Here is a 27,887-nt window from a genome sequence, read left to right as displayed (position 1 = left end):
TTGTTAAGTTAACGAATTATAAAAGAAAATATGTTCTTTTGTTTGACTGTTCTTAAAACCTAGCCATGTTTTTTTTTTTTTTTTTTTTTTTCCGCAGACTGTTGAGAGCCGTTGTGCAATACGCAATACTGAACTCGGTTTGCAACTCGACCGCTGCATTCCAGTTGGTATGCAAGACGCTTCTAAGTTACTGGAACGGTCAAAACAATAGCGAAGAATTTTATGTCTTAGCCTTCTAGCGCGATATCGAATCAACAGTTTTCAGACTGTGGATCGACGTATCACTAAATGACTTCAACATGAATCTCCTACTTTTGCCATGTACCTGGGTTTATTCTGCAAGGACGACATTCGAGAGCAATGTAGACAGTCTTCGGATTGGGGCCTAGAGCAGGTGCAGAAGGGGTTTTAGTAACGCACAAAGGAGCAGAAATATGGGAATAAATTAAGGTTAAGAAAGGAGCAAATGAAGAGAGATAGAAAGGGAGGCTGCATGGTTAGTTTGCAAGGAGGTACATAGTGCAATTTGTCTGATATAATTTCCCAGTCCGGTCACATCTCCCGCGGTGCGTTCCTGCAATTGGAAAAGTTACTTTTTTTTCAACCGGACGTATTATCAATTCTCGAACCGGTAAGTTAACTCCCAGTTCTTACCGCCGGTTTGTACATGGACCAATTTTGCTTTGAGCGTCGCGCAACGAACGATTAACCATCTCATACTCGTTATCAAGACTGTTCTCACGTTTGTTAGTTCTCTTGTTAATGACGTAATTATACGGCACTTTAAATGTGTCTGTCTGTCTGTCTGTCTGAGCATTCCTGAAGCCAAAATGGACGCAGATGTGTAAACTTTGAGGAAAGCGTGGTTTTTCTTCCCTTCAGATTACGCCTTCTGACTTCTTCTAATTGAGAATTAATGCAACCTCTGGAATGTCAGGCATTTGACAGGACTCCTTGAATAGGAGATCAGCTCGTCGGATGACCTCTATATAACAGGACAACACAAAACAGCACAGAACGAGTTTTAAAACGTGAAAATAAAGTATCAATTTTAGCGCGCGAATTCAAACTTTGAATGGAATCGCTTGTTTCTTAACGTACATCTTTTTATAAAGTTTTTAACTTTACTTTGCAACCAAAGTGTATCCTGTCCTGCGTTAGGCCACATCGCCTCTACTGGTTTAATATCTTCTTCAGTCACTCTCCTGACCAGTTCTTGTCCTTACTCTTATGTGCCATACGAGATTTGAGGTTCACACGGTGATATATGTGAAGATGGCTGACTGTTTGACTTCGTCCAATTTTGTTCGTAATAAGGTAGTTACTTAAAATGCAATGGCTTTTTTTTTAAAAATTGACACGTGCATGCCCTAATTTTAATCCATCTTAATTTTAAGCTGAAATCGCTTGATCGTCTGCAAGCAACAAAATATATACGTTACAGTTTTTAATATTTTTCACAGACTGTGTAAACAATAAAAATGATACTTTAATATCTTAACTGACACAGAATCAGACGCTAGATTTTTGATAATTCTGATAAAATTAATATCTTAAAAGCTTGTCAAGAACTTGGAACCTTCTGGCAGCCGTCAGTAATTCTCGCATACAAACAAGTTCTAGGGCATACAACTTACTTATTTAATTGTTTAATTTTAACCGTCTAATCACAATAAAATATTTTATTAAATATTAAAATATTATTATTACAATCAACATTTAATATTTAAAATATATTAAAATATATTAAAATGATGCTCTTTCTATCGAAATGTTCGATTTACAATTAGAGCATCATCTTTTTCACGACATGTTTCGGTTTTCAATGAACCATCTTCAGGTGTATAATCGACATAAATTCAAATGTAATATTCTAAATGCAATCCTTCGTCAGATGTCCATTAAATATCGGAAAGTTATCCTCTTCTAGATCAATTGTACTTTGTTATCACATTCAATGTTGTTTCGTAAATGTATGTCGCGTATAGCGTGATCTTGCGTGGGTGAAATGTTTGTAGTGGTTTTTTATAATCGGCCTGTAAATTAAATAATATTATAAAGACTAAATGAATATTAGAGATAGAAAACAAAATAATATATTGAGGAATTTTAATTTTAAAAATATACCAGATATGAAGAGTGGAGGAGGTCCGTCTTATTTAAGACACATTTTAATATTATCCTCCCGTTTACGTGGTAGGTTTACACTGAGTGCGAAATTCTTGTCTCTTCATTGGTGTTACTTGCAATGACCTCTTAGTTGTTATTTTAATTACACGCTGATAATGAAGTCGTGTTGTACGAGCGAGCTGTTGTTACACACGTGCGTTGACAGTTTTTTTTGTGCGTTAGTTAATGTTGATACGCCCTGACAAGCCACTTGCCGACACCCTGGGTCTTAAGCCTTCAAATCTTAGGCCCGCAGTCAAAATCGGTCTAGAAACTTCCTACTCCACCCACAGCTCAGCAAATCCTTGATCAAGCGATTTCCAACTTGAACTGGCACAAAGAGGAAGGTGGTCAGTGACTCTGCTGAGATCAAAGACAAACATGATATCATGAAAGTGTCTAGGGAACGTGGATTATCATTGAATAAAAATTTTCTTGGATATTATCCATCGTCTAGTGAATATAAAACGTAAAACGACGTTTCGGAGATGGGACTCTATCTCCGTCTTCAGGTTAGTACACAGTTGGGCCCACTAGATAGAGCTAATCCCTATCTCCGGACCACATTTACTAGACGATGGATAATATCCAAGAAAACTTTTATTCAGTTGACTCTTCACCATCGTAAAGAAGTTTTAGATGTGGATTATCATCTTTGGCGGAGTGAGTATCAACTGGATTGTTGGATGACTTCAAAAATAATAATTTCAAAAACAGAGACGCTTTGCACTGCAGTGAGCGTAATTATTGTTCTTGAGTGTTCGCGTCTTCAAACCATAATCATGTGACGTAATAACAACCTAGCATTGATACCAAGCTGATTCGTACATTACAATGCTGTTGGCGTTCTGCACTGAACGCTCTCTACCTGCAGTATCTAGAAGCTTCAGTCTCGATTTTGGCTGTAACACACTATATTAACCCACGTAATTTTTAGTATTCATTATTGTTATGTAATAATTATTTTAAAATAAATGTTTTTACATGCGAGGTGTGTCTTCGTATCTGTCGCACTCCGTAAACCATTGAATGATTGATTTTGTCGTCTGTACGTGACTTCCTCAATAACGAAAGAAATGTCTTATCTTCCTTTCTAAATTTTAAAAATAAACAGAAGTAATTTTATGTGGGCGTGAAATCTCGTCTGTCACCCGAAGGAAAAATACGGTTTGAGGGTGTCTGCCCCAGACATGCTGCAGGTGAGGAGCCCCACGATTAAGAAAATGTTATAAGGGTGACCAAATTAGAAAGGGTGCCATTCCAGGAAGCGTAGAAATGATGAGAAACGCGCACAAGACGTCGTTGGGAAATCTGTAGCGGGAGATCACGTACGAAATTTGGCGAAGATGGTGGTACAGCCAGGTCCTATTGCCGATTATGGGGTCACGGACGCGAATGAGACGCGTCTGAACGTCCCTACTTTCCTCACTAAATTTAAAATCACGTGCACCGACTGATCAATGCCAGACACGACCTGCACTTGTCTTGTGTCCTGTTATTGTGTCATACTCTGAATAATAATTTAACAGAAAAATAAGTATTGAACATTCCTCAGCCAGAATTTATAGACTTTAATATTTTATGTTTTAATTGCTACATAACACAATACACAAAGCCTAAAACAGAAGTAGCTCAATACATTATTATATTATAATGTGTAATTAGCGGATATGCTGCTAGTCGAATGCCCCCAGCCATCGAAACAGCATATCCGTGACTACTAGCGCTAAGTCTAAATTAGTAGAAATATGCAAACGAAGCTCCTCCAGTTACCACGAATCTGGAAAAAAAAATTAGAAAAATTATTTTAAATTAGATCGCAATACCAAACAGTACCAAACGAATGTGTGACGAAGTGTCTCCACGTTTACAGTCCTATTGAGAAGCCGATAGACACTCAGGTAGCCAAGAAAACATGTATTTTTTAGAACATGGAACTTTATTTCTATATTCAGAAAGTAGACCAGTCCTTATCCTGAGCTATTTTAATCTAATAATATTATTCCCCAATCTCGTACTAATTTCTCGTCTTCGCCATGCATGGTATAGGCCACAACTTTCTTGATTATTTTAAATGACGTAATTATCAACAAATTAACTTGTGGACATTTGTAGTAATTAAATTCTAAAGGGTTTTGACAATGAATAATTTTAAAACATTTGTAGTAGTTCAGTGATGATTCAGAATGACATCACATGACGCTTTCATTAAGGAGAGGAATGTAAATTCGAAAGGAATTACATTTCAATAGACTCTGATCATAATCTATTTGTTTTTCAGAAAACGTTTTTAAGCAAAATTGGACCGGTTTCAGCGACTCTTGTGAAGGAATTCGTAGCAACCGGGACACATCATCTGGTTCAGGATCTAAGAGGCGGTGTTTCACGGATGGCATATCCCTTCTGGAGGATCATACAACAGCATCGAAGGTAAATAATTACTTAACTAGATTTTTATTTATCAATGTGTCATCGGTTAGAATTTTTTCTCCGCTTGGACCAAAAAAAAAACCCTTCCTAGTGGCAATATTTTCCAAAAGTAGTATCCAGTTTTCGTTGTTTTAAACAATAATTTTTCACACATGATAAATTAACTTGTGATGCGATCTCCTGATGATGGAGGCAGCAAGGAGCTCTGGAAGCGTTGGTAGAATTATACGAGACTACGCGGTTCTACAACGCAGAAGACAGCCATCTTCGGATTCACGGCTGTGAAAAATCTGAAATCCTACGTGAGAATTTTTTTTAGGACGGTTTATATACAGAGTGTTTGAAAATGTTCGCAGTTACACGTGATTACGTATTGCAGCATTGGCATTAATTTAAGTACGTAAATGATGACGTTTTTAATTACCGAAGGATTTATAAAAATGATTTGCAGTGTATGTATGGGTGAGTTATACCGAGCAGAATTATATTACAGACTTACAATTACACTTTATTGGAAGTCTGCTGACTAGTTTTAAAGATGAACTGTGCTGACAGACGGACACAGTGTGTGACGCCTCTAATGTGAGCTAATTGCATACAAATTGTAAGAAACAACTACAGCTCGTATCGCCGTGTGGGATTGATTGTTTTCTGCGTAAATCAGCGTCTGTCCTCAGGTTATAGTCACGTTACTACGCCACGCTGTCTGACCCATATCCGCGGCTGCGTGGGGACATAGACAGTGTGGAGGGTCTCCACCAGGTGAACCCCCACAGCGACTTCTGCCCAACCTCATTACACTGCAATTCACCCACTCGACATGAGATGTCTCGGTCGTTGTCACCATCCGGAATTCATAAGCTGTGCGCGTGTGACGGATACCAGGCGTTACGTCCAGATGAAATAGGATGAGCTGTAATTTCCATCTGTCGGCTTTGCTATCGATCCACTCTCTCTCTTCCTACCAAAATTTTGCATAAACTACCGTTCATTCAGACTTGCAACGGGCTGGACGACCGGGGTTCGATCCCCGACGGGGGCAGAGGATTTTTCCTCTAGCCTCTGCGTCCAGACCGGCTCTGGGGCCCACCCAGCCTCCTCTATAATGGGTACCGTGGTCCTTTCCCGGGGGTAAAGCCGGCCGGGGCGTGATGCTGACCACTCACCCCCATCTAGTGCCGAGGTCAAGGAAGAGAGGAGCTATACCTCCACTCCCCCAATGCGTCTACATGGCGCTAGTGGGACAAACGTTACTTACTATATATATAAAATTGAAGGCAAGTCTTTGACTCAATATGTAAGTGTTCTTAGGCTAAGTAATTTAAACATTCGCTGTATTGCAGTCTAAAAGTGCAAAGATTAAAACATAGAGAACTACAATTTTACGCAATTATTTTGTATTGGCGTGAAACTTAGTCTCTTTCATTAAAGGCAGAACATAGATTCACTGTTCTGGACCCGAAGTAGCATTTTACATGTTTCTTGTTTCCCACTTGGAATAAAATATATTTACTGCAATAACGTCTACGGAAAATTACGATGGCTGCCCCCTGGGATGTTTTCTTTTTGTGGTCTATTAGAAACCGACTTCGGTGCTTACTGCTTCCATCATCAGGGCGAAATTTTCTACTAGAATACGCGGCTCAACAGTTCTGAAGACAACGATCTTCAGAATCTCAAACATGATAATGATAAATTTTTAACTAGCGTGGGATTGAATTCCACGACCATGTTCCCAGGAGCTGAAACTCTTACTCTCCTCCATCTGTAAACTTAAAATATCTTAATGTGACATTAAAAACGAACATTTGTGCTGTAGGAACGTAAGTTTTATTTTAGTAATGTTTGTTTATCGTAGGAAAATCAAACAACGACAGTGACAACCCTGATAATCGAATCTCCTTCCGAAATTTTCGGGTCGTGGTTCAAAACCTGTGGCGGGAACATTCTCGCTGGATAAACAATCAGTGACGTACTTTCCTGTTCTCTGCGGACGAAGTTGTTTAATATTTCCGTGTCTAATTTACTCACAGCCTTGTGGGTAGGCCACCCAACTCATTTTGCCGTGTTGCGGGGCAGTCGAACAGTTCGCGTTCATTAGTTCTAACTTCACTCTCTCCTCACCCGGAAATCATCCAGGGTAGCGCGATGCTACGGATACTGATCCGATGCACAGTGCGTGAGGATTCCCTGCCCTCCTCTTTATGGATTCCGAACATTAGCTCACGCATTGGACCCTGAGCCCCGAGCCCTGAGCGTTGTCCTCCCACCTTCTTCTAGATCTAACAAGAGGCATCTTCACGTTTTCTGACCACGACCAAAATGTACGCATTTATCATTTCCACGCGCTCTTAATGCCCAACCCATCTCATCCTCCTTGATTTGATCAGACTATTAAGAGCGTATCTACTTTACGTTTGAGCGTGTAGTTTTTTTCCAGCGTCTTGTCACTTTATACAGCCCTTTTTTTAAAAAAAATATTCTCCTGAAACAGCCTCAACAGCTGTTCTTAAGCTGACGTGAAAAGTCAAGTTTTAAACCAATATTTTAATCTTGTCTTATTCTCGAAATATGTTCGATTATAAATTCCACTTTCGAATTTTTTTTTTTACCTAGATATACGAAACTCGTACCAGACCATAATCAGAGCTATTTAAACTTTAGCAGATGAAAAAAAAAAGTTTTATAATTCCCTGATTCGCCGTAGCACTTTTTAAAAATAATTAATTCGATCACGTCTGGCGAAGGAACACATTTTATGTGGCGAACCGACGGTAAACAAATTATGATCTCTAAAACTTCGAGGTGAAGCGCGAATGCCAATAGTTTTAAGTGGGAGAGGACAGAATGTACAGTCGTTAATAAAATAGCGCTTCTAAATTACTCTTTATATTTCTTAGGATATGGAAACTTGGGTGTAGCCGTAATGAATTTGAGAACAAAAGCGATTTTAACACAGGGCTAAAGCCTGAAGGTTGTTGGCGTTAGACAGAAGCTTATTCAAATTTAGACCACACTGATGAGAAATGCGGTTCCAAGAGGAAATATGGTCCACTTGAGGATGGAAATGAAGTTTAAGAATAATTCCTATATATTTAATAGTATTGTGTAGGATTTACACGACATCGACAGAGCTCATACTGGAAAGGAATTATCATAGTTTATTTAGTAAAGGAAATAATTGTAGTCAATTGAATAAAAATTTACTTGGATATTATCCATCGTCTAGTAAATATAAAACGTAAAACGACGTTTCGGAGATAGGGATTAGCTCTATCTAGTGGGCCCAACTGTGTAGGAACCTGAAGTCGGAGATAGAGTCCCATCTCCGAAACGTCGTTTTACGTTTTATATTTACTAGGTCCGGAGATAGGGATTAGCTCTATCTAGTGGGCCCAACTGTGTAGGAACCTGAAGACGGAGATAGAGTCCCATCTCCGAAACGTCGTTTTACGTTTTTTTTTATATATTTACTAGACGATGGATAATATCCAAGTAAATTTTTATTCAATTGACTCTTCACCATCGTCAAGAAGTTTTAGATTTGAAATAATTATAGTTCTACTAACATTAATCTTCGAATAGTTCTCTGTGCAGTTATCACGTTTGAAGCAAAGAGAAACCTTAATCCCCCAGAAAATTTTTGTCGTATGCAAAAAGGATATAATTACAAAATTGAATAACATTACGTGACTCACAAAAGAAAATTTGAATGGCAGAGTTCCTAACACAGATCCTTGAAGGACAATGGATATTTACGCTGAAAGACTGTGACCGGTCCAGAGTAAACAACGCAAGGCAATGAGTTGGTTACGTAACTGTGGAACCAGTTAATATAAACAGAAGATAGTCACTAGCAAAGCTGAGATCAAAATGAAAGTCGTTAAAATGACTACGGGGCACCAGAATCGAGACAGGTAAAATTCTCAAAAGTATATTTTGATTTCTTGAAACTATGTTGATGAAGGTTAAATTTTTGATTTTAATAATGATAAATGTATATGTCATATGCAGTTAAGTTGGCTCTTTTTAAGAGCTGTAACGACGACTGCTTGTCTCTATAGAATACGAAATTTAGTTTATTTTTGGACGGACATAGAAATATTTTGGTACGTACATTAAGTCAGTAACGGTTATGCGTTGACCTGCACTGGAATTGAATGTTAACGGAATACCAATTTAGCTCGTTAGTGCTCGAGTCTTGCATTTGCAAAGAACCTAGATTCAAAACAGCCGTTGTGACGAATTATTTGTCCAAGTTCGTAAACAAAACATTTGCGTTAACGTTCTACACATGATTCTCCACCAGTTACGTCGATAAGTACGCTCTCTGTTGTATCATGTCTCCAGAAACTTTCCTTCCTGCCACCTGTTATCGGAGAAGTGAACAAGAATGTTTATACGAATAGCGTACAGATGTCGCAGTAGTCTGTGATTTAAATTGCGTGTGGGAATAAAGTTTAAAATTTCCAAAAATTATTTACAAATGTTTAAAATGATGTTTGTTTACATACAGATTAAGTCCTGTTCGTCGTGTTTATGAATTTTAAAAGTGGCAGATGTTTCATGGCGAATAAAAAAGCCACGCTTCATTAAGCTCTAGAAATTGTACCTTATATAATGAAACTGAACGAAATTTCGAAGAATCTTGAAGGAGACAGCGTTTCCGTCAATTTTATCTGCACAAGATGAACAATTTAGTGTTATGTTAATCACCGTGATTCCAGTTAACGGTGATTTAAAGCGTTTACCGTGATCACGGCCCCACAGTTTGGGGGAAAAGGGTGGAAAATGTTAGAATACTCCGGAGGAAAAACTTATTATAGCGTACGACGACGAATTAATTACATTAATTTATTTATTTATGAATTACTTTATTATCGTACATTTTAATAATACATTTATTATTTAAATGACATTACGCTTACTTGTATATACTCTGTTATAGATTTAAATGTGTATGATATGTTTTTGATACTTAAAAGTTGTATAAATAATAATAGTTTAGTGCTCATTATTTTCGAAATTATTGAAGGCGACAGACACGACCCAGCCCATGATACTTACTCTCTATGCACTTTATCCTAAGAAAGCCTAAACAAATCGTTGTTAAATTAACCAAGCATTAGGCATATATTTCTCCAGTGACACCGGTCACACAAACCGCTTGCCCGAAACTGACTATTTATCGCTTCTTTTGAATTTTGTGGATTATAATCCTGTTTCACGGATGTAGAATGAAACAGCGAGATGTCAAAGGAAAATCGCTGAACTTTGTGCGCGCCTTAATATTTGTCTAAGTTCTTTAGCTTACGGACTTTGCCATGCGTTAAAAATCACGCGAGGTCAGTAGTAATTGGACCATATTGCCCTATCACCATGGATATTACGTATTTTGGTGGGAACTCTGATTGATATTTCTGTTGAGAATAGAAATTCGAGGGTACAACTGTTGACATTTCCCGACATGATTCGAGAATTCTGAACGCAGGGGTAGATGAGAGCTTCACGTGTTTTTTTTTTTGTTTTTTTTTGAATTAGAGATCTAATGGAAATTTCATTCTGTAATCAGAAGTACGGGGTAGCGAGCCTTTATAAATTCTCCTTTCTCTGGAAGAGAGTTAACATTTTCTCTACCGGATGCGTGTTGCGGTAGGAATCCGCGGTGTCTTAATTAGAGGCGGTGGGGATTTGCTGGGGCTTACACTTCAAAGTTCCTCGATAAAAGACTGTTCTATTTTTCATCGCAGTTTCGGTGTAAAACTCAACGAGATATAAACATAAATTTTGTTTTTTCTGTTTTAATATTGGTCCTTCCACGAAATTAATTAAATTATTAGTGAATTTGCTTCGGATTGTCACTCCTTGACAACCACTTCCCTGTTCTCTGTAACACTTTGAGACTCAGAACACGTGTAGGATTTGAGGTTTTCTCGGCGGTGGTCCGAAAGATGACTGTCTCCCGGGTTGTAGCGCCGTGTAGTCTGGTAGGAATTTATCAACGTTTCGGAGGTGCTTGCCGCTTGAATCATCAAGGCGATGAGTATGATGGAGGCTGCAGTGATCTCTGAAACGTCGGTAAACTTCTACCAGACTACAAAGTGCTACATCCCAGAGGACGGCCACCTTCTGAGACACGATTTGTATTAAATGCAGACATGTTTACATTTAGCAAAATTTTGACGAACAAACATTGTTATCCCATGGTCCTAGACTTATGGGATAGACTGTACATTCCGAATTTGAACAGGCGTTGACTGCTTTGACATTTAGTAAGTCTGCATTTTGATCACGTGGTGTGTTTGCGTTATTTCTCATAATAAACAGCGATTATTTCCCTAAACAACGTCACCCAGCAGATCTTTGTAATGGTGAAGTGTAGTGTTTACTTCGCGGTACGGACTGAATTATTAAATTCTATTTAGATGAGCCCCGTGCTTCAAAAGGTTGAGCCAGAATGTGGCAAACAGACCGGGCGCGTTCCTTTGTCGAGCGACCTTTGCCACGGGACAGGAACATCGTCGCGATGAACAGCGATTGTCCTGTAGCCATGGACGTCGTGTTCCCCGGTACGAATTCCTATGATTATTTAATTCTCTGTCTGCGGTACGGACGGACGGCTTGTAGATTCCGAACGGAAGTCTTTTTTTTTTGTGAGATTCGTGGCGTGGTTGTACGTACACAGAAACGTTTCGGAGAGGAATTTTATCTCCATCTTCAGGACTGAAGGCCAACATCGACCTGATCTTGGGTTTATTTTTATGGTTTCATATAAATTGTGCAGTGTGAAGAGTAGAGACTTGTAGCGAAGATCTGGAACTGGACCTAAAATTCGTATTTGACGGTTAGAGGGGGGGGGGGGGGGGGAGGGTATCTAGAAGGCAATCGGTGGGTGTTCCTGGACACTTTATTATCAGTTTCTGGATACATTTGGACCAAATTATGACGTTTTTCTGGGTTGTAGATGTCAATGTTTCGGAGAAACTTTATGTTTCTATCTTCAGGGCTGAAGTTGAGGGTTTTAGGGTTGAAGGAAGGGAAGGGTGAGGGAGTGGACCAATCAAGGACGAGAAATGAAGAGGAATTCTGTTCTGTAATTTGGCCACGTTTGACGTATCTGTGTTCAGTTAGAGTGCAGAACACGACAGGAGGAGAAGTGGGCAGATAGAGTCCTGTATGACCGGCGTGTAATGTGGCATGTGCATCGGCCGTGGATAGATGGCGTCCTTCGCTCCCAGAACGAGGTCCCCGGTTTGTGGCTGGACCCTTGCCAGCAATGCAGGACAGATTACATTCGCGACGTCATCCATCTTATCCAGGAGGAGGTCAATTATTTGCGGGTGTAGTTCGACGTCACAGTATGAAATGTGCGCTTCTGTAGCGCACGCAATTTTCTTACTCGCTGGTGGTTTGTCGTCTCCGACAGTGGTTCTCAAACGGGGGTCCGCGATTTCAGAATATTCTATTGTTCCTGCTACACTGATATAAGTTTGAAGCGGTTTTTAATCACATTTATGACTTGCACACTGGTTTAAAATATGACGAAAACTGCAACTTCTACTAATATTTTAGATAGTCCATGGTCTGTTTGATCAAAATTTATTAAATAATTTCCGGGAAGGGGATCCTTGATACCAGAAAAGTTAGCGAACAATAGTCTGAAGGGCTTTTTGTTGAGCTCCAAGTTCATGAGGGATTACAGCAAAGGAAATTGTTCTAAAATACCACAGACGCACGAATTTCTACGTCATAAGAGGGCGCAGGGAACTCGAAATTCTTACGCGTCACAAAAATAGTTAGTTCTACTTTGGAACAGGCGTGTAGCACGCATGGAGTAGATGAGAAATGCATAAAGAATTTTATTCGGTAAACCTGTAGAGAAGAGGCGACTTGAAGAACCTAGATATAGATGAGAGGATAATATTAAAAGGAATAATAAGTGAGCAGGTTATGAGGGTGTGGGCTGGATTCAGTTCCAGTGGCGGGCTCTTGTTGGGACGGTAGCCCCGTGTAAGGGTGGGACTGTGTTGATGACGAGCGGAATGACAGGATTCCGTGGAGCTGGTTACATTTCGTCACAGGTTCGTCATGGTACTGGAGGAGGGGTGGGGTGGAAACAGGGGATATGCGGAAACGCGGATAACCAAAACGCGTACATTGAGAGTCTTCTGTTATTACAGTACTTCATTTAGCTCCGTGTGACTTCTTCCTCTTCCCAAAGATGAAAATTCAGCTAAAGGGAAGGAGATTTGAGACGATAGAAGAGATTCAGGCAGAATCGCAGATGGTGCTTGACAGGCTGACAAAGAAAGATTTCCAGGGATGCTTCCAGGCTTGGCAGCGGCGCTGGGATCGTTGTGTTCACTCCCAGGGGAACTACTTCGAGGGTGATGGAGGAATTTAATATCTGAGATAAGTGTACGGGTTTTTATAGGCGCAGTCTTGAAACTTTCCGATCGCACCTCGTACTAGACCAGAGGTTCCCAAAGTGTGGGGCGCCCTCCCCCCTGAGGGGGGGGTGTTGTTTGTATAAAAAGCTTCTCTTAACGAAATATGGAGAAACATTTTTAACATTTTTTGCTTGGTTGAGGCAGTTTAGTTGTCTTACAGTGCTGTAGAATTCAGATGCGGTTTTAGGAAGTAAACGGTAATGAAAGTCTAATTATACCCACGATGAACCTGGAAAACGAACTTAGAGCGGCCATTTCAAACCCCAACCTAGGTAGGATAAGTTATGTTCACAGAAAGCAACCAAATCAATCCCACTAATGCAGGTATGAAGCGTATATTTTATTACAGTTTTTTAAATCAAATGCATTGAATAATATATACTAAATTATAAAAAAAAATGTATACTCATAGCTAAATTTTATGTCAAATCTGTGGAAGGGGGCGTGAAATTTAAGAAATGTTTTTTAAGGGGGTGCAAGGTATAAAAGTTTGGGAACCTGTGTACTAGACGAAATCTTGTTCATGGACTTTGGTCCTTGAGTGCTGAGCTGTATGTAAGGTGGAAAATCAGTTCACACACGTTCTTTAAAAAAAAAAAAAGAACAGAGTTTGGCGTCTGGGTGGCAACACTTGACGAGAAGAAATTGCATTTTCTGATAGAAGGATCAACATATTTGATTTTAGGACCGAAGATACGAAATGTAGGTGCTGCTAATTGAATTTTCGACGTAGACTGCGAGTGATGGATTTTTCTGCTCGAAACAAAATTCGTAGGTGTGTGTTAAGATATTTTTTTGTGTTAGGGGAAACTTAAAATGAAATATTCTGCTCCGAACGTCTTTATAAAGCTTTCAGCTCAGTTTCCATTTGTCACTGTCCTTACTGAGTACTGGATGGCCCATAGCTAATGAGTTAACAGTCTTCCGAGCTGCATTGATAATTCGCGACTGTCAACACGATAAAACGTAAACAAATGCTAATATAATCTGTATTTTAGTGCTGTTTTGAAGTAGGCCGTTTCATTTCGTGTGTGTGGCTTGAGGCAGATCCTCGCATCTTATGGATGCAAGCTAAGATGCAAGCTTCATACGGAGTTTTCTGCACCTTGAAGTGTTCTTCTCCGGTGCTCATGATCTGGAAACCCCCCCCCCCCCAAATTTTATTGTGATCTAGTTTAAATTTTGCTCACTAGGAATGAACACGCTCACACATTTGTTTTAAATTTTTTTTCCCGCCTTCAATGAGGATTTGTTTCGAATTTTGTGCCATAGCAATCTTTAAGGAGCACTTATTTAAAAATACAGTATAACCTCGATGTTTCGGGGGACAGATTCAGTACCCTTGTTATATGTGACATTGAAATTTATCTAATTTTGAAATCGCTGATATTATGCATATTTATGCAATGACTATAAAATACGCGAAATTTAAGGTGAATTTCAAATTTATGTTTCAGCAGTGCTACCTGCACAGACCACTCTAAATTACTTAACGTTTAATCCTCCTTAAGAAAATAGTCACGTGATGAAGTTTGTTGGAGCTGAATACTACTTTTTTTTTTTCCAGAACATATTGTTTAATATTGACCAGTTGTCAGTCTGTCAAAGCTTCATTAAATTCTTATAATGCTACAAAAACATTTAAGAGAAATTTATACGACGTAAAACATTTGTAATCGCATTGGGAGACATGTTCATAACCGCGGTATATCGAGGTTCCACTGTATAGCTAAAAATATGAAATATGGACTGAGGAAGAAGATTTAGAAGCCGATACAATATTGGGAAGAATAATCCGTCCATACAACAAAAGCCTTAAAGCGAGTTTTGAGTGCGGGCGGCCAGTCGAGGGTCTCATGAAGAATACGCACGTTTTATGAGTGACCGGTTGGGTTATGAAGTGTTATTATTAAGCCTTCAGCTTTGGGGCTGAATTGACGGCAAAAATCTGTCTAAAATACAGCAAGTTACACAGGACCTCAGAAACATTATTTCCCGGAATTCTGTGACCTCCTGAGCGAATTGTGGGTTCTGAAGGCCGGAGAATCTTGGCGGTGATTGATTCTTCACACGCCGAAGTTTTTTTAAGGCCGACATCGAAGATTGTCAGTGACTGGCAGGAAGTTTGCGAGGCCTTGGAATCGAATCTGGTACGCCAAGATCTCGAGCGCTGTTTTCTGCAATCGCCTCGTGTAACGATTGGCTGAACGAGACAGACCGTGAAATTCCAGCTCCCCGTTCCAGTACATTGCGGGGAACCCAAGTGAAACGAACTGGGTGTTCGCCCTGAAGTCCGCTGAGTTGTGGGTGACGTGCTGAGACAGGGCCCAGTCCGGACTTAAACAACATCGCTGGAAACGTTGTTTGTTGGATTCTTTTTAACATTGCTATTTGCGTGTGGACGGAGATTAAAATTGTTGGGAACGATTTTTCTAACGTTATTTTGATCTTATTATTATTAATTATTACTCAAATATATACGAGATTTTGAAGGTCTCTTTGGATATGTTAGTCATAAGTACAAGTTGACTTATGATGTGATTCATAGCCCTGATGATGGAGGCAATAAGCAACTGTGAAACGTCGGTCAGTTTAACGCCGTTTGAAATATTTTCCCTCGATCCGTGTCCACACTCAGAAGACCGAAGGCGCTCGCGAAAATCTCTCCGCACACAGCGCGCAAGTGACGGGAAGGATTCGGAGTGCCATCTGATTTTGTGTTCTGTGACCCTGCGGCCATTTTATTTGCTGGAAGTAAATGTAGGTATTTCAAAATGGATACGTGAAGCAGCTGTTAAAACACTCCATCTTCCTTGCACATCCTTTCAAATTCATTATTCACTGTCGTCCTCTCGTTCAACGCCGTATAGTCTGAATAAGGGTCGTTAAATGAACTATAAGTAGATATATTTCAGGCGTTGATGAGGTCTGAACCGTGTTCCCTCGGAATACAGAGCCGGAATGCTTTGAATCGTATCGAGTCGTAGATTAAGTAACGATATTTCAGTGTCATTTCAGATGGAAACAGGAATGAGTCACTTGTGGCTTATTTTGTTCACTTGGAGGGACTGAGGAACAATGTGAATGAACTCAGGCAAAATAACTTGCTCCAGAATACGTGCGCAGAACGTTACCGCCACTCTAACCTGCCTGCCGCGTGTCCGAATTCTTCCGGAAGTGTTGTTGTGGGACGGGGCTGGAGTCCGGGGTCTCGCCGTGCAGAACATGATAAACAGGGTGTCAAATTGGACGAGGGTCGTGTTGGAGAGTGGGGGGGGGGGTGCCTCCTCCGCCATATTGATTTTCACATCATTTTTTTTTGTGAGTCGTCCGTGGAAGTGACAGTGGAGAATGAATCATGGGAGAAAGGAAGAATGCAAGACAACACTAGCGAAGGGTAGAAAGGTATAATTAAGAAGACTTGCTTAGCAATGCGTTTTTGAGAGGAATATTTTGACCAGAAACAGTTGAAGACATGAATACGAAGATCTCCACAGTTTGTTCTCTGCGCCGGATGAGAGCACGCGTAGAAAATGAGAAATGCATACAGGGTGTTGGCTGGGACGTCGAGCGTCCATTGTGATTCATATTCGGCAGGTGCCATTTTGAAACCTCCGCGGATAATGCTTCCAGACCGCGGGGATAGCACGTTCAGACAGACGGAGAAGTACTCGCCCAAAACCTTTCGGAACTCCTGTTCGAGCATTAGAGCCGCTTAGTTTTAAGATACACCCAAAAGGAAAGAGATGGTTTGGCCGACCCTTCGAAAGATGGAAGGATTCTGTTATGTAATCCTCGTGGAAGGGAATAAGAATAATACTTCGTCAGTGCCCATTGGACATGCGTGTTCTTCAAATTTAAACTCAGTAATAAATTTTGTTAAGGCGTAACGAGGAACCGGTAAACCAGCTGACAGCGAACTGATTTGTCATAAAACCCTTACGACCTGCTCCTTAATCTGACGCCGCCGGTCAAAGTCACATCGTAAAGACGTACTCGGGATGGTTATTGCTTCGATCTACGTACTTTCAAGGAGACATTGAGGGATAATCAGACATTGACGAAGACTGTCATGAGGACAGTGACATCTTTATCACACTGGGTGTAGCCGTCCGGATCTGCGCGTGGAGTACCAACATTTTCAATCTTTTTAGCGAATAATTTCATTAACGTCGTTTTAGATTTCATGTTACAACGACGCTGTTCCAACTGCCGTGGCTATTCATTTTTAAGTTCAATCGACAATGAAGGTTGAACAGAAAACTTTACTGACGAAATGCCACATATGCGATTAATTATTTTAACAACGTTATTTCATCTGCAGAGGTTTCATGTCGTCGTCGGATGATGATGAGGGATAGTACCGATGAACTTGTCGTATTATCTTGACATTCGCCTGAACAGACGAAGGGAAAATCACGTAAGATCTGCCACGATAGACAGTGACCGGGTCGGAGTTCAAGCCTCGGATTGCCCCAGTGCAAGTCTATGCCTTGCTGTGTGTATTCTTGGATAAATCACAAATGTGTGTGTAAGGGATGGAGGGTGGTTCCTCTGGAGAAGGCAAGTGAATTGAGTTGGAAAGCAGCTGATAGGTTTGTTCCGGGGGGTGAGGTTCGACGTGGATGATAGTTTCCTTCTGATGGTGGAGGGGGGGTGATGCAAAGGATTAAAAAAAAATACTATGTCGTCATCAATCACAGCCTCTGTGACGTCACGGCGTGGGAGATTTCCTGTGTGTGCCGGCAGCTAAAAGCAGGCGAGTGGACTCACCCCTTGAAACTGCCCCTCACTTACCATCGATAGCCAGTGTGAAAAATCACTTGCATTTTACGTTCGGAGCATACACTGAGGTAATCCGAAGGGAAAGACAGGGTTTGTAAGTAACATGTGACATGCTTAGGGTTCCGAAGTATATTACGTGTCTGTTTTGAGAGTGTCGTGTTACCATGAAAATTTTTGCAGGTCACGGCGAAGGAATTTTTCTACCAGGTTCGTACATAGCGAAATGCGGGCAGAGACATCTCTTTTTGGCCTTGTGAAATTCTGGCTTTGAAACGAATGAAGTAAACGGGACCAGACGACGCAATGCGTTACTCATGTGACAGAAGTTACGAATAGAAAGATTAATCGGAATCTGTCAAAATTATTAAAATATGTGAGTTGAAACTCTATCAAGTTCAATAACTGCGCGGAACGTATACTCGATAATTTCTTCATCAGTTTTTTTTTACAAATCTGCGTAAAACTTAAATTTAGTCGTTCAATTAAAATGAGAGACGCTAAAATAACCATACAAGTTTCAGTGTAGATATACCACGCAGATTGACACCGCAGTTTAGTTTTGGAGAAGAGAGATACCGTTATTTTAAATAACAGTGATTCCAGGGAACGTTATTTATGCAAGACGGTTATTTTAAGCAGTGAATTTGAGCGCTGGTCGCGTTCAACTGGCTGTAGGGGTCTACAAACTTAAGAAAGGAAGAAAGGGTGAGTGGCCATATACTCTAATGTGTATTTAATTACGTATTTGTTATTATTTATTATTTAAGAACGCCGTGTGAACGTCTATGGAATTAGATTTATGCGTGGCTTTTCAATTTGAAAAATAATTAAATTAATAGGAATTCAATAACTGGTATATTGCAGTTTCCAAGTTTTAAAATAACCAGAGCAAATAATTTATTCCTGTCAGCCTAGCTGCTTTCTACGGTTACTAACCAGTGAAATGTTGTTATTAGGTCCAAAACGGCTGCTTCAGACATCGACTAACTGGCAGTGACGTTGATTTTGGAGCGAAATTTGTCACTCACCCCCAGTTTGGACGTTGTTACTTGAGGACGGACACGATAAACGTAGTTTTAAAATGTATAAATTGGACTTACTTTACGTCTGTTATCTGTTTGTGAGATAAGACAGATTTCGAGGATAATTTTAGTAACAGACAGACCGACAGAATTAATTTTCATAACCGATTTCTGCATCATTTCACTGAACGAATTGAACCAGTTACTTGGCTTTGTGAAGCGTTACATAAATGATCTTAATTTTAAGTCGTTCTGTTGAACACCTGGTGCTCCATTCTTCCTCAGAAATTTACATAAGTGTAGAAAAAAAGAGAATTCTTTACCGGATACTTGCAGAAGTATCCGGTCCAATCTGAACGAATGGTGAATCTGGTATTGCTTTTCCATAGCAACTGGGAGCCGACACGCCACGCTGTGGGGGTTTAAGAACAAAGAACGGGCGAGGATTCTGTTAAAGCGTGGAATTAATATATTCTATAACAAAAATAATGTATTAAAACTAAGATTGTATTCATTTTATTATCATCTGTGTTTTGATTCCTTATAACACTTAGCCAACACATGTCATGAGCAGTGTAGGATTGTTACAAATACATGCACAACTGAAGCCGTAATTATTCACAGTGTTTCTAAATTATTTTATTACTTTATTTGATTGATAAAAAGCAGAAGGTGTTTTGTTCTACACAATCCTGACTAGAAACTTATAAACACAACAGTCCGCACTTTGTAAAATTATCTTCCCGTGCAAGGATTGTCTTTTAAGTGGACAGGTAAATGTCTGTATTGTCTTCGGTATTTTGTGTTTATTTGTTGGTAGCATTGGGAAGAAGGAGATACTGAGGTGGGTTGCCTACAAGTAAGTTTTTCTGCAATTTTTCAAATAGATGTCTTTATAACTTATATTCATTCAATCAAGTGCATTGAAGGAAACATTGAATTCAGTTTGGTCTCACAGCCACATATTAAGATGCATTATTTCTCAGTGGTTAAGAATAATAGCTAAGACATGTACGGATGTAACTTAAATTGTCATCCGTCTAGAGTTTCGTTTGTAAGAATAGCTGTCAGATAATCGGATAATGTCCGATGTAATTATGGCGGATCTTGAAACGTAGTAATCCATTATATTAAAATGCGATGTTACATTCCGTCATCATGAAATTCTCGTTTGGCTGTTTAGAAATTTTAACTGATTTACTAAATCAAATTTTATGTAAAATCCTGTTCTTAGTACATACGTCGCAATGCTTTGAAGTCAATTGCCTGATTTCCTTAATGTTCACTGTAAGTAGGAAAAAGTAATTTAATATTACACGAAACTTGAAGAAATTAATGATCTGAGAAGCTGAAAGTCATTTTTAAGTTAAATAAATAACAATTTAAACACACGTAGGCCTTTAACTGTCAATCTGAAAATACGATTATTATTAATTCAGTGTAGAATTTTGAACGTCAAAATCTGAGATACGGAGGTGTGAATATACGAAACTGTATAAATTTCGTTTGATTGTAGTTATAAATAGGAAATAAAATAAAAAAAATTATTCACAGGGGAAAAAAACTCCTGATTTTAAATCTTGTTAAATTTTTTTTTTTTACCGAAGGCCAATGTTTAAGGAAAAGTGCCTGAGAATAATGTTTTTCTCATAATCTCGTTTCTTTCGTTATTGCGAATTTTTACACGAGAAAGCGACGTTTCGTGTCGGATCTTCTCCGATGAAGAACACGGCCCATTTATGAAATTGGCCTGAACTCATTTGTGGACTAAGAACTTCTCTTATTCCGCGTCATAAAATCTGATGAGATGCTGGTTCTTACACTAAGAAAATCACTTGCATTTAAAATGTGTTTTAAGTGTCATTATTGTGGATTTAAAATATTTCAAATAGAATGTAAAAGTTTAGAGGAAATCTAAACTTGAAAGAAAGCTTCGGTGATACATTTTAATTAAATTCTTATTATCCTACAAGTATTTGTGAAACTAGTGACAAGTTAAAATTCTAGTCTGCGTCGCTAAGGCGAGACATCACAACACGGCATGCAAGGATCCGTTCGCTTTTTCACGAACGGCGTTGTTGTTGTTGTTGGGGGGGGGGGGCAGATTTCCCATCTGAATTTTCATTTCTCGATCCTAGACATTTTGTCAAGTTCAGTAACTCGAGATTTAGGGCGAGAATACAGGAATACACAATTATTGCAAAATGATATGTGTAACAGGGATGTTATCTGTGCTAGAGGACATCTAATGATCAGGAAATGGTCCAAGCTTGTTGAGGTATTACAACCATAAAGCTGATTTTTGCATTCAGATGATACATAACTTGTTACTTCTACATATATTTCAGATAAATCGTGCGAGAGAGTACATGGGTTTTACCAGGGAAGGAAATTAAGACAAGCAGAATGTTGCATTAACCACAAGAACTCACGGCTTCTCGCCCTGGTAAGTGTCACGTACCTTATCACATAATTTGCTAAAATTTATCTTACCAATAATTTAATTAAATCTAATTATTCTAATCCTACTTTAGAATGTTATATAATTGGATTTCTACGGTTTGTACGGAATGTTGGAAAAACAAGTTGATAGGATGTTGTTGTTCTGATGTTCCCAGCTTTGACACACGAACTAGTCTAACTTAGTGTTGTAACTGTTTGCCATTCTTATATACGACATTAGACATTCTAAGAAATTCTCCACGTTTATGATAAGTACGAAAATATATTGATAACGTGGAAATAAGAAACAAAGGTTCGACTTTTGCCGGACGTGAGTGTCCGACGTCTGAACTTAATTGCCGGTCAACACTTTGTCCTTTCATCCACTGCCGATCCTTTGCTTCATCTGCGGTGTATATTCACTTCTCAGACCTTACAGCTCTTTTAAACTTTTACGTTTTAACGTTGGTACCGCAAATTCTTTGAAATATGCAATTATTTATTTTGAAATAACTGACGTACCTGTTAAATTGACTTGGACATTTTCATGTTTGTAGTAAAAAAAAGGGAATTCCTTGTTGCTCGGTAAGTGAACTTAAAATCAGAGTAGTTTCTATTGTCTTAATCGTATTTTACCGAACACCAAAGAATTATCTTTAAATAATTAGCAAAAATTCACATTCTATACAGATTTGTGTGGGTTTTATAAAACACAGACATCGGTATATAGATTAATTGTCATTGATAATATTACGGAATTATTTTAATTTAATAATAATAATTATATGTCCCTTGCAGAGGGCAATTTAGACGCAAGGAACATGCTCTATTACACGATATATCGAACTGAAGATCACACATATCGATACTATTAACTACTTTCTAGCAGATGTAAGGAGGACGCTGACTTAGGGCTCACTAAGTCAGCGAACTGCCTCCATCTTGTGGTTTTCTTTGGCAACAATTTCTGTGTGTCCAGTGAACGAAGAATTTGGATTTTCTTCGAATGTCATAGAATTAAAAAAATTCTGTGACAGAATGAGCGACTTATGTACAACTCCTTGGATACGAGGACACTTAGAAATATGTTTTCAGTTACAAACCGAAACCTAATATAAATAAGAAACAGCTTTATAAAGCATTATCGCCAGCGCACATCATTTTCTTTTAATTTTATAATTATAAACACACCACTATGATTAAAGGAAGTTGTGATGTTGTGGAATATAAATTTTAAATCCAATTCTTATTTCCTTCAAAATTATGCTTCAAAGACTAAGGCTCTTATTTCATAATCTGTATCAAAGACCAGAATGCCATTATTAACGTTAAATTTAAAAAATAACTCACCATGTTTCATTATAACAACACTTTTCGTAAAGATACAAATTAAATTTCATTCGAAAATGGATGGTCGTGTGGAGTATAATTACTTTTAGCCGAATATACGTGTGTACCACCTTAGGTTTAGCTTATTAAATATTATTTTAACCATATTATAGTAGACTGTAAAATATCCTACAGTTTGGGAATAATATTTCGGAAACCATTCCTCAGTGTCAAATATTGTACGGGCATTCTTTCAAACATATAATTTCTTTTAGTAAACTTTAAATTCTTAAAATATAACATTCAAGAATATCTGTGAAGATTAATATTGACGAAACATAAATTTAGGATCTGAGGTTCTGAAGGCGGTGAGTAGGAAGATGGTGCTCTTCTAGATAGTAGGGCCACGTGGTCTTGTAGATGTTTACCAGCGTTTCAGAGGTCCAAGCTACCTCCATCATCAGGGCGATAAATCAAATTTATTTCAAGCGTAGAGTGTGAAATGTAATATGCTAGTGTTTCATAGGAAAATCAATTTTAACGAGCTAATTTAATGCAAGTTAATTAATTGTAACTTAAAAATCAAAACTAAAATTGTTATGTAATTAACACAAATTAACTTATTGCATACGTTACAAAATTCCAGAAACATTTTGTTTCGCGTCCACGTAGACAACTCGTGGCTCACGTAACACAGGTTGTGTTCTCCTTACACTTAAGTGACTAGAACCAGTCTCTGATTAAGGGACATATTCCACAGCATCGGATCTTCCTCTGTCTAATATCTAAATTACTAAAATAATTATTTACATTTTTACAACCTCCTTTGTGGTGTTTGTGACGAGGTTTTTCTTGAAGTACAAGCATGGTTAAAAGTAAATTGACAGAAAGCTTAGCAATGTTACAATTCCAAATGCGATGGTTTCGTAACAACGAAACCATCGCTCTTAAGAACAGAGCAAAGATGTTTACAAATAATATACGATTTGGAATATTGAAATAACTACTATTTGGTTTTAGAGGGTTCAGTTGGGGATTTGTTTATTATTTGTACATTCCCCATGGACGAAATCGCCCACATCTCGCGACATCTTAGTGTTTCTGTCCTTTGGGTTCAATCGACACGAAGCATCCTTAAAATTTACCGACGCACTGGTTGGTTTACATAAAGTAGAATATGTTTCTTACTGTGATACTTCATGTTAAAACATATGAAGTTCTATATCGCACACGTATGTAACATCAATAACTTTTAGGCCCTATGGATCCTCTATAGAAGTACATAGACATGTTTCTATTTAAACTTTCATGCTACTAAGCGAGAAACACACACTCACGTACACACAGACTTAAACACGAACACACTGTCATTAGGTCCCACAAGTTACCAGCATTGTTTTGAACTTCGTATATCCTGTGTTGAACTAGGGGAGCTGTTGAATGAATCTCATTTATCTTTCGCTGTAGGATATTCAAAGCGAACGTAAAGACAGTCTGCAGGTAGAGTCAAAGGAATTCATTTGTCGATTATGTTCAGTGAGCACGTAGCACACTAGCTCACTAGACATACAGTGTTCCGAAATGTAACTACAAAGCTTAAACTTAATTTTCTCAGCAACAAGTGATTAAAGAATGAAGGAAATTTTCTGACACATTAGTATTGAAGCCATTTGGTTTCCTCCGGGAATTCAGACACTTCGGAGGACATCAGATCATCTACCGAGCGTAAAGTCTTCGCTCTTCCACGTGATATCCTCAAAAGTGGGGTGGAAATGTTTCAGGGTGACATTGCAGACGACAGTACTAAGCTATCTAATTTTTTCAGGTAGACATTTTGGTTTTATATTTCCGCGCTGGTTGTCTGTTACAAACAATTGAAAATTCCTGTGAACTAATCAGCTATTATTTCTAATAAGCAGTGTTGCCAACGGCGTCTTGGATGAGTTAATGAAGGTCGTGTGAATTTTAATAGATGAGTAGAGGACACTAACTAAGGCACCGTGAGGATGCGGGATTTCTGTGTGTGTGTGTGTGAAATTTCTTTCGAACTGTTGATGAAATTTGTTACATAACAGGGATGCTGCGTTTGTAAATGATCTATAAAGGATGAAGCCACTTTAAGAGTGGATTATCTCTCTGTTTTTGGTCTTCAAGTCATGTGCAGGTCTCCCTTTAGAATGCGCGTGAAGGTTTTCTTGAACTGCTGGTTTGCTAATGCGTAGCAGAACGGGTTCATAGGACTGTTTGCGTAGCACAAGAAATACGAGAACATGTACAGATGCTCGTTGGTGCAGGGAGGGTTGGCGCAGAAGCCCTCGACCAGCGCCAGGATGTGGTAAGGCGTCCAGCACGCCACGAAGGCCCCCAGAATGAACGAGATGGTGCGAAAAGCTTTCCTTGCGCGGTTTTCAGATTTTGACTTCTGTCTTCCGATGGTCAGTGCGTCCTTGTTCTTCCGTTTTCCTTTAAACCTCTTGCCGATCGTCTTCACGAAGTCTTTCCTACAAGCGCTACCGTCTTGATGCTGGCCTGGCACCGGTTTCGAGTGCCCGGGCGCCTGGTGCCCCAGTGAGTTCGAGGTGGTTGTGGTGGGAGTGACGTTTGTGCCCAGGGCGGACTGTCTCTCCAGTCCCTCCCTCTCTATCACCGTGACGTCTTCCGACAACTCCTGGGTGGAACTGCCTATGACACTCGTCACAGGCCGCTTCGGATCTTCGCCGATGATGCTGACTTCCGTGTTGACCTTGTTGATGGTAGGCTCGCTCACAGTCACCACTGTGGTGGACGGGTTGCTTGCAGTGGTGTGACAGGACTGCTGAGCTGCAGCCCTGATGAGCGCTGCTTGTAGTAGGGAGGTGTTGCTGACGGCGTTGGAGTTCATCGCGTGCACGGGGGATGGTGGGGCCGTGGAGGAAGAGGCGTTAGCAATGCTCAGCGATGAAGGAGGGCTCTCGAAGATGGGAGACGGCACGATAATGGAGCTCTCGTCCATATAGCGGAGATCCGCTCCGTCCATCCCGAGAAGGATGTCGTATGTCACAGTGCTAACCAGCAGGCTGCGCGGCCTCTCTGTCGAAAAGTTCACGGTGATGGGGGGAGTCGTTTGGAATTGCTCAGGAGGTGGGATGATGGCCACTTGATGGGTGGCACTGCACGTGTCCTGAAGGGAAGGCGGACTGGGGGTAAAGACGGGAGCTGGCTGGAGGGGTAACGTGTCAGAGGCGTTGGATTCTTCCGGAGGGTTGTCTGTGTCGAGAAGGCTCTGTTCCGGGATTTGTGGCAGTGGCTCTGGGTTTGGGGTAGTAGGGGTAATGTGTTCCGGAACCTTCACTGGGATGGTGCCATTTACGCGGCTCGTATTGAGGGTCTGAGTTCGCTTCCCCTTCCAGCTCTGTTGCCGACTGACCGCAGTCGTACTTTCCTCGTCGGACTCGAAGGCCGGACTGCTGGACCGCTCGCCCTCGATCTGCTGCGTCCCTGCCACAGACGTAATTCCGCGGCGCTCCGAGAAGCTCGTGGTCTCCGCTGTGGTGGTGGTGGTGGTCGCCGTGGTGGCTGTCGTCTTGTTCGACGACGTTTTGTGGCTCGACGCAGAGTCCCCGCTGTTGGCAGCGCTACCCGCTGGTATCACCGTCAGTCCTCCGTGTGTCTGCACCTTATTTCCCGCCTCCGTTGCACCAGTCGACTTGGGTTTATCCTGACTCAACAAAGTACTTTGTGTCTTGGATATTCCGATTCCGGCGGCTCGCCCCGCCATACCCGACATGGCTCCCGCACTCAGTGCCACCATCGACTGCATCTTTCTCTGTTTTGCCTCGCTCTTTTTCTGCATATCGTAAGCTGTCTTGTATATGCCACCGTACAACACGAATAATACAACGAGAGTAGTCCAGTAATAACCAATGATCAGCGCCGTGTTAAACACCGGGTCCTTGAGGAACTGCACCGCGCACTGGCCTGGTAGTAAGTCCCTGAAACCTACAAAGTGCTCCCAGCCGAAAATGCTGATGAAGAATAGTAAGGCCGGGATGATCCAGGTGATAGTTACCATCCATATTACCCTGTTTTTGGTCCTCCAGTTCCGATACTTGGCCGCGATCTTCACGGAGCAGAATCGGTCTATTGTGATGAGAAGCACCGTGTACTGGGACACGAGGCACACCGTGTAGTCCACCGACAGCCAGAGGTCGCACAGGATGGGACCCAGGTTCCAGTACCCCATAAGAACGTACACTGTGTAGAACGGCATGGACACGGTACCTGTTGAGTAACAGAGCACGTCTGGGTTATTGTGCACGTCGGAATTGAGATGAATGAGGCATATAATACGTTGATGAAACTGGGAGGATAATATTAAAATTGATCTTATAAAAACTGAATGTGACAGTGGTCAGAATAGTATACAGTGATCGGCTGTTGTTAAACTTTCGCATTCCAAAATATATAACAGAGAATGTGTAGAATGTGAAGTCACTTATGACATTGTTCTGTGAAGGTTTGAGAATTGTACAATTTACGACACACTAAAGTGGTGCTACTATTTGTAAATTTTTTTCAGTTCATGTTTGCATTTTAGTGAAAGGCTTGACACTAAAATTTGATGTCTTGTATCGCGGGATACAGACAACTAAAAATAAAATAAGTAATGTTAGGGCTCAATTGTGCGACCAGAGTCAGTAATTCACGAGAAATATCGATTAGAATATCCGATCGCATTTCGAGTTACTTCCGAATGCATCTGAAGTTCGCAGCTGCCCCGTTCCGCGGCGCTTCAGAGCACGAGAATTATACTTAAATGAATCTTAAGTAACCGGACCTCGAGAACGTTTTCGCGTGTGAACTGAACCAGCCCAGCGTCGAATCTTTACTTTTCGTACTTCAGAGTAACAGGGTGTTTCGAAAATGTGAGGCCGCGTTTTTCAATAGGCTGAGTTCAGCACGTGGACTTCTGTGTGCTATGACGTTATGTAGTCTTGTTGGTTGTTATCTCAGTTTTAAAGTAACATACTGCCTCCATCTTCAGGTTAGAAGTGAAGGATTGGACAGTATGCTTTTCCGAATCCGATAAAACTACGCGGTGCCATGACACAAAATACTGTAATTTAAGGGCTGCGTCTTGATTAGCTCATAAGATGAAGCCGGTTTAATACTTCGGACAGTAGAAGTTTTTACGACAGGGCGACTGAAAGATAAATCTGTCCTGGGGAATCAGCTCACAGTCGCCCAGTCCCGGTACACGGATGTTGGACTCTGGACTCCA

At 40.2% G+C, this 27,887-nt stretch overlaps 1 protein-coding gene and 1 long non-coding RNA gene across 2 annotated transcripts in view; one reads left to right on the top strand and one right to left on the bottom strand.

Annotated features, from left to right (window-relative positions):
* LOC110829631 (uncharacterized) overlaps nucleotides 1–27,887 on the top strand; it is a 229,096-nt gene that overhangs the window by 64,733 nt on the left and 136,476 nt on the right. Inside the window, exons 2-3 of the long non-coding RNA XR_015534622.1 lie at nucleotides 4,451–4,599; nucleotides 21,205–21,302. This is a non-coding gene — a long non-coding RNA (uncharacterized LOC110829631). The remainder of the gene's footprint in view (nucleotides 1–4,450; nucleotides 4,600–21,204; nucleotides 21,303–27,887) is intronic.
* Nucleotides 19,357–27,887, bottom strand: part of mAChR-B (muscarinic acetylcholine receptor) — a 128,181-nt gene continuing 119,650 nt past the window's right edge. The window contains exon 5 of the mRNA XM_087346793.1: nucleotides 19,357–26,887. Coding sequence (XP_087202919.1) covers nucleotides 24,777–26,887 — 2,111 coding nt within the window. The 3' untranslated portion in view covers nucleotides 19,357–24,776. The remainder of the gene's footprint in view (nucleotides 26,888–27,887) is intronic.

This window comes from Zootermopsis nevadensis, unplaced genomic scaffold (genome assembly GCF_977971745.1).
Source record: "Zootermopsis nevadensis isolate Lab colony 2312 unplaced genomic scaffold, Znev_1.0 Znev_ptg000010l, whole genome shotgun sequence".
Lineage (NCBI taxonomy): Eukaryota > Metazoa > Arthropoda > Insecta > Blattodea > Termopsidae > Zootermopsis > Zootermopsis nevadensis.
Note: the sequence above shows the minus strand (reverse complement) of the source record. Positions and strands in the feature narration are given on the sequence as shown.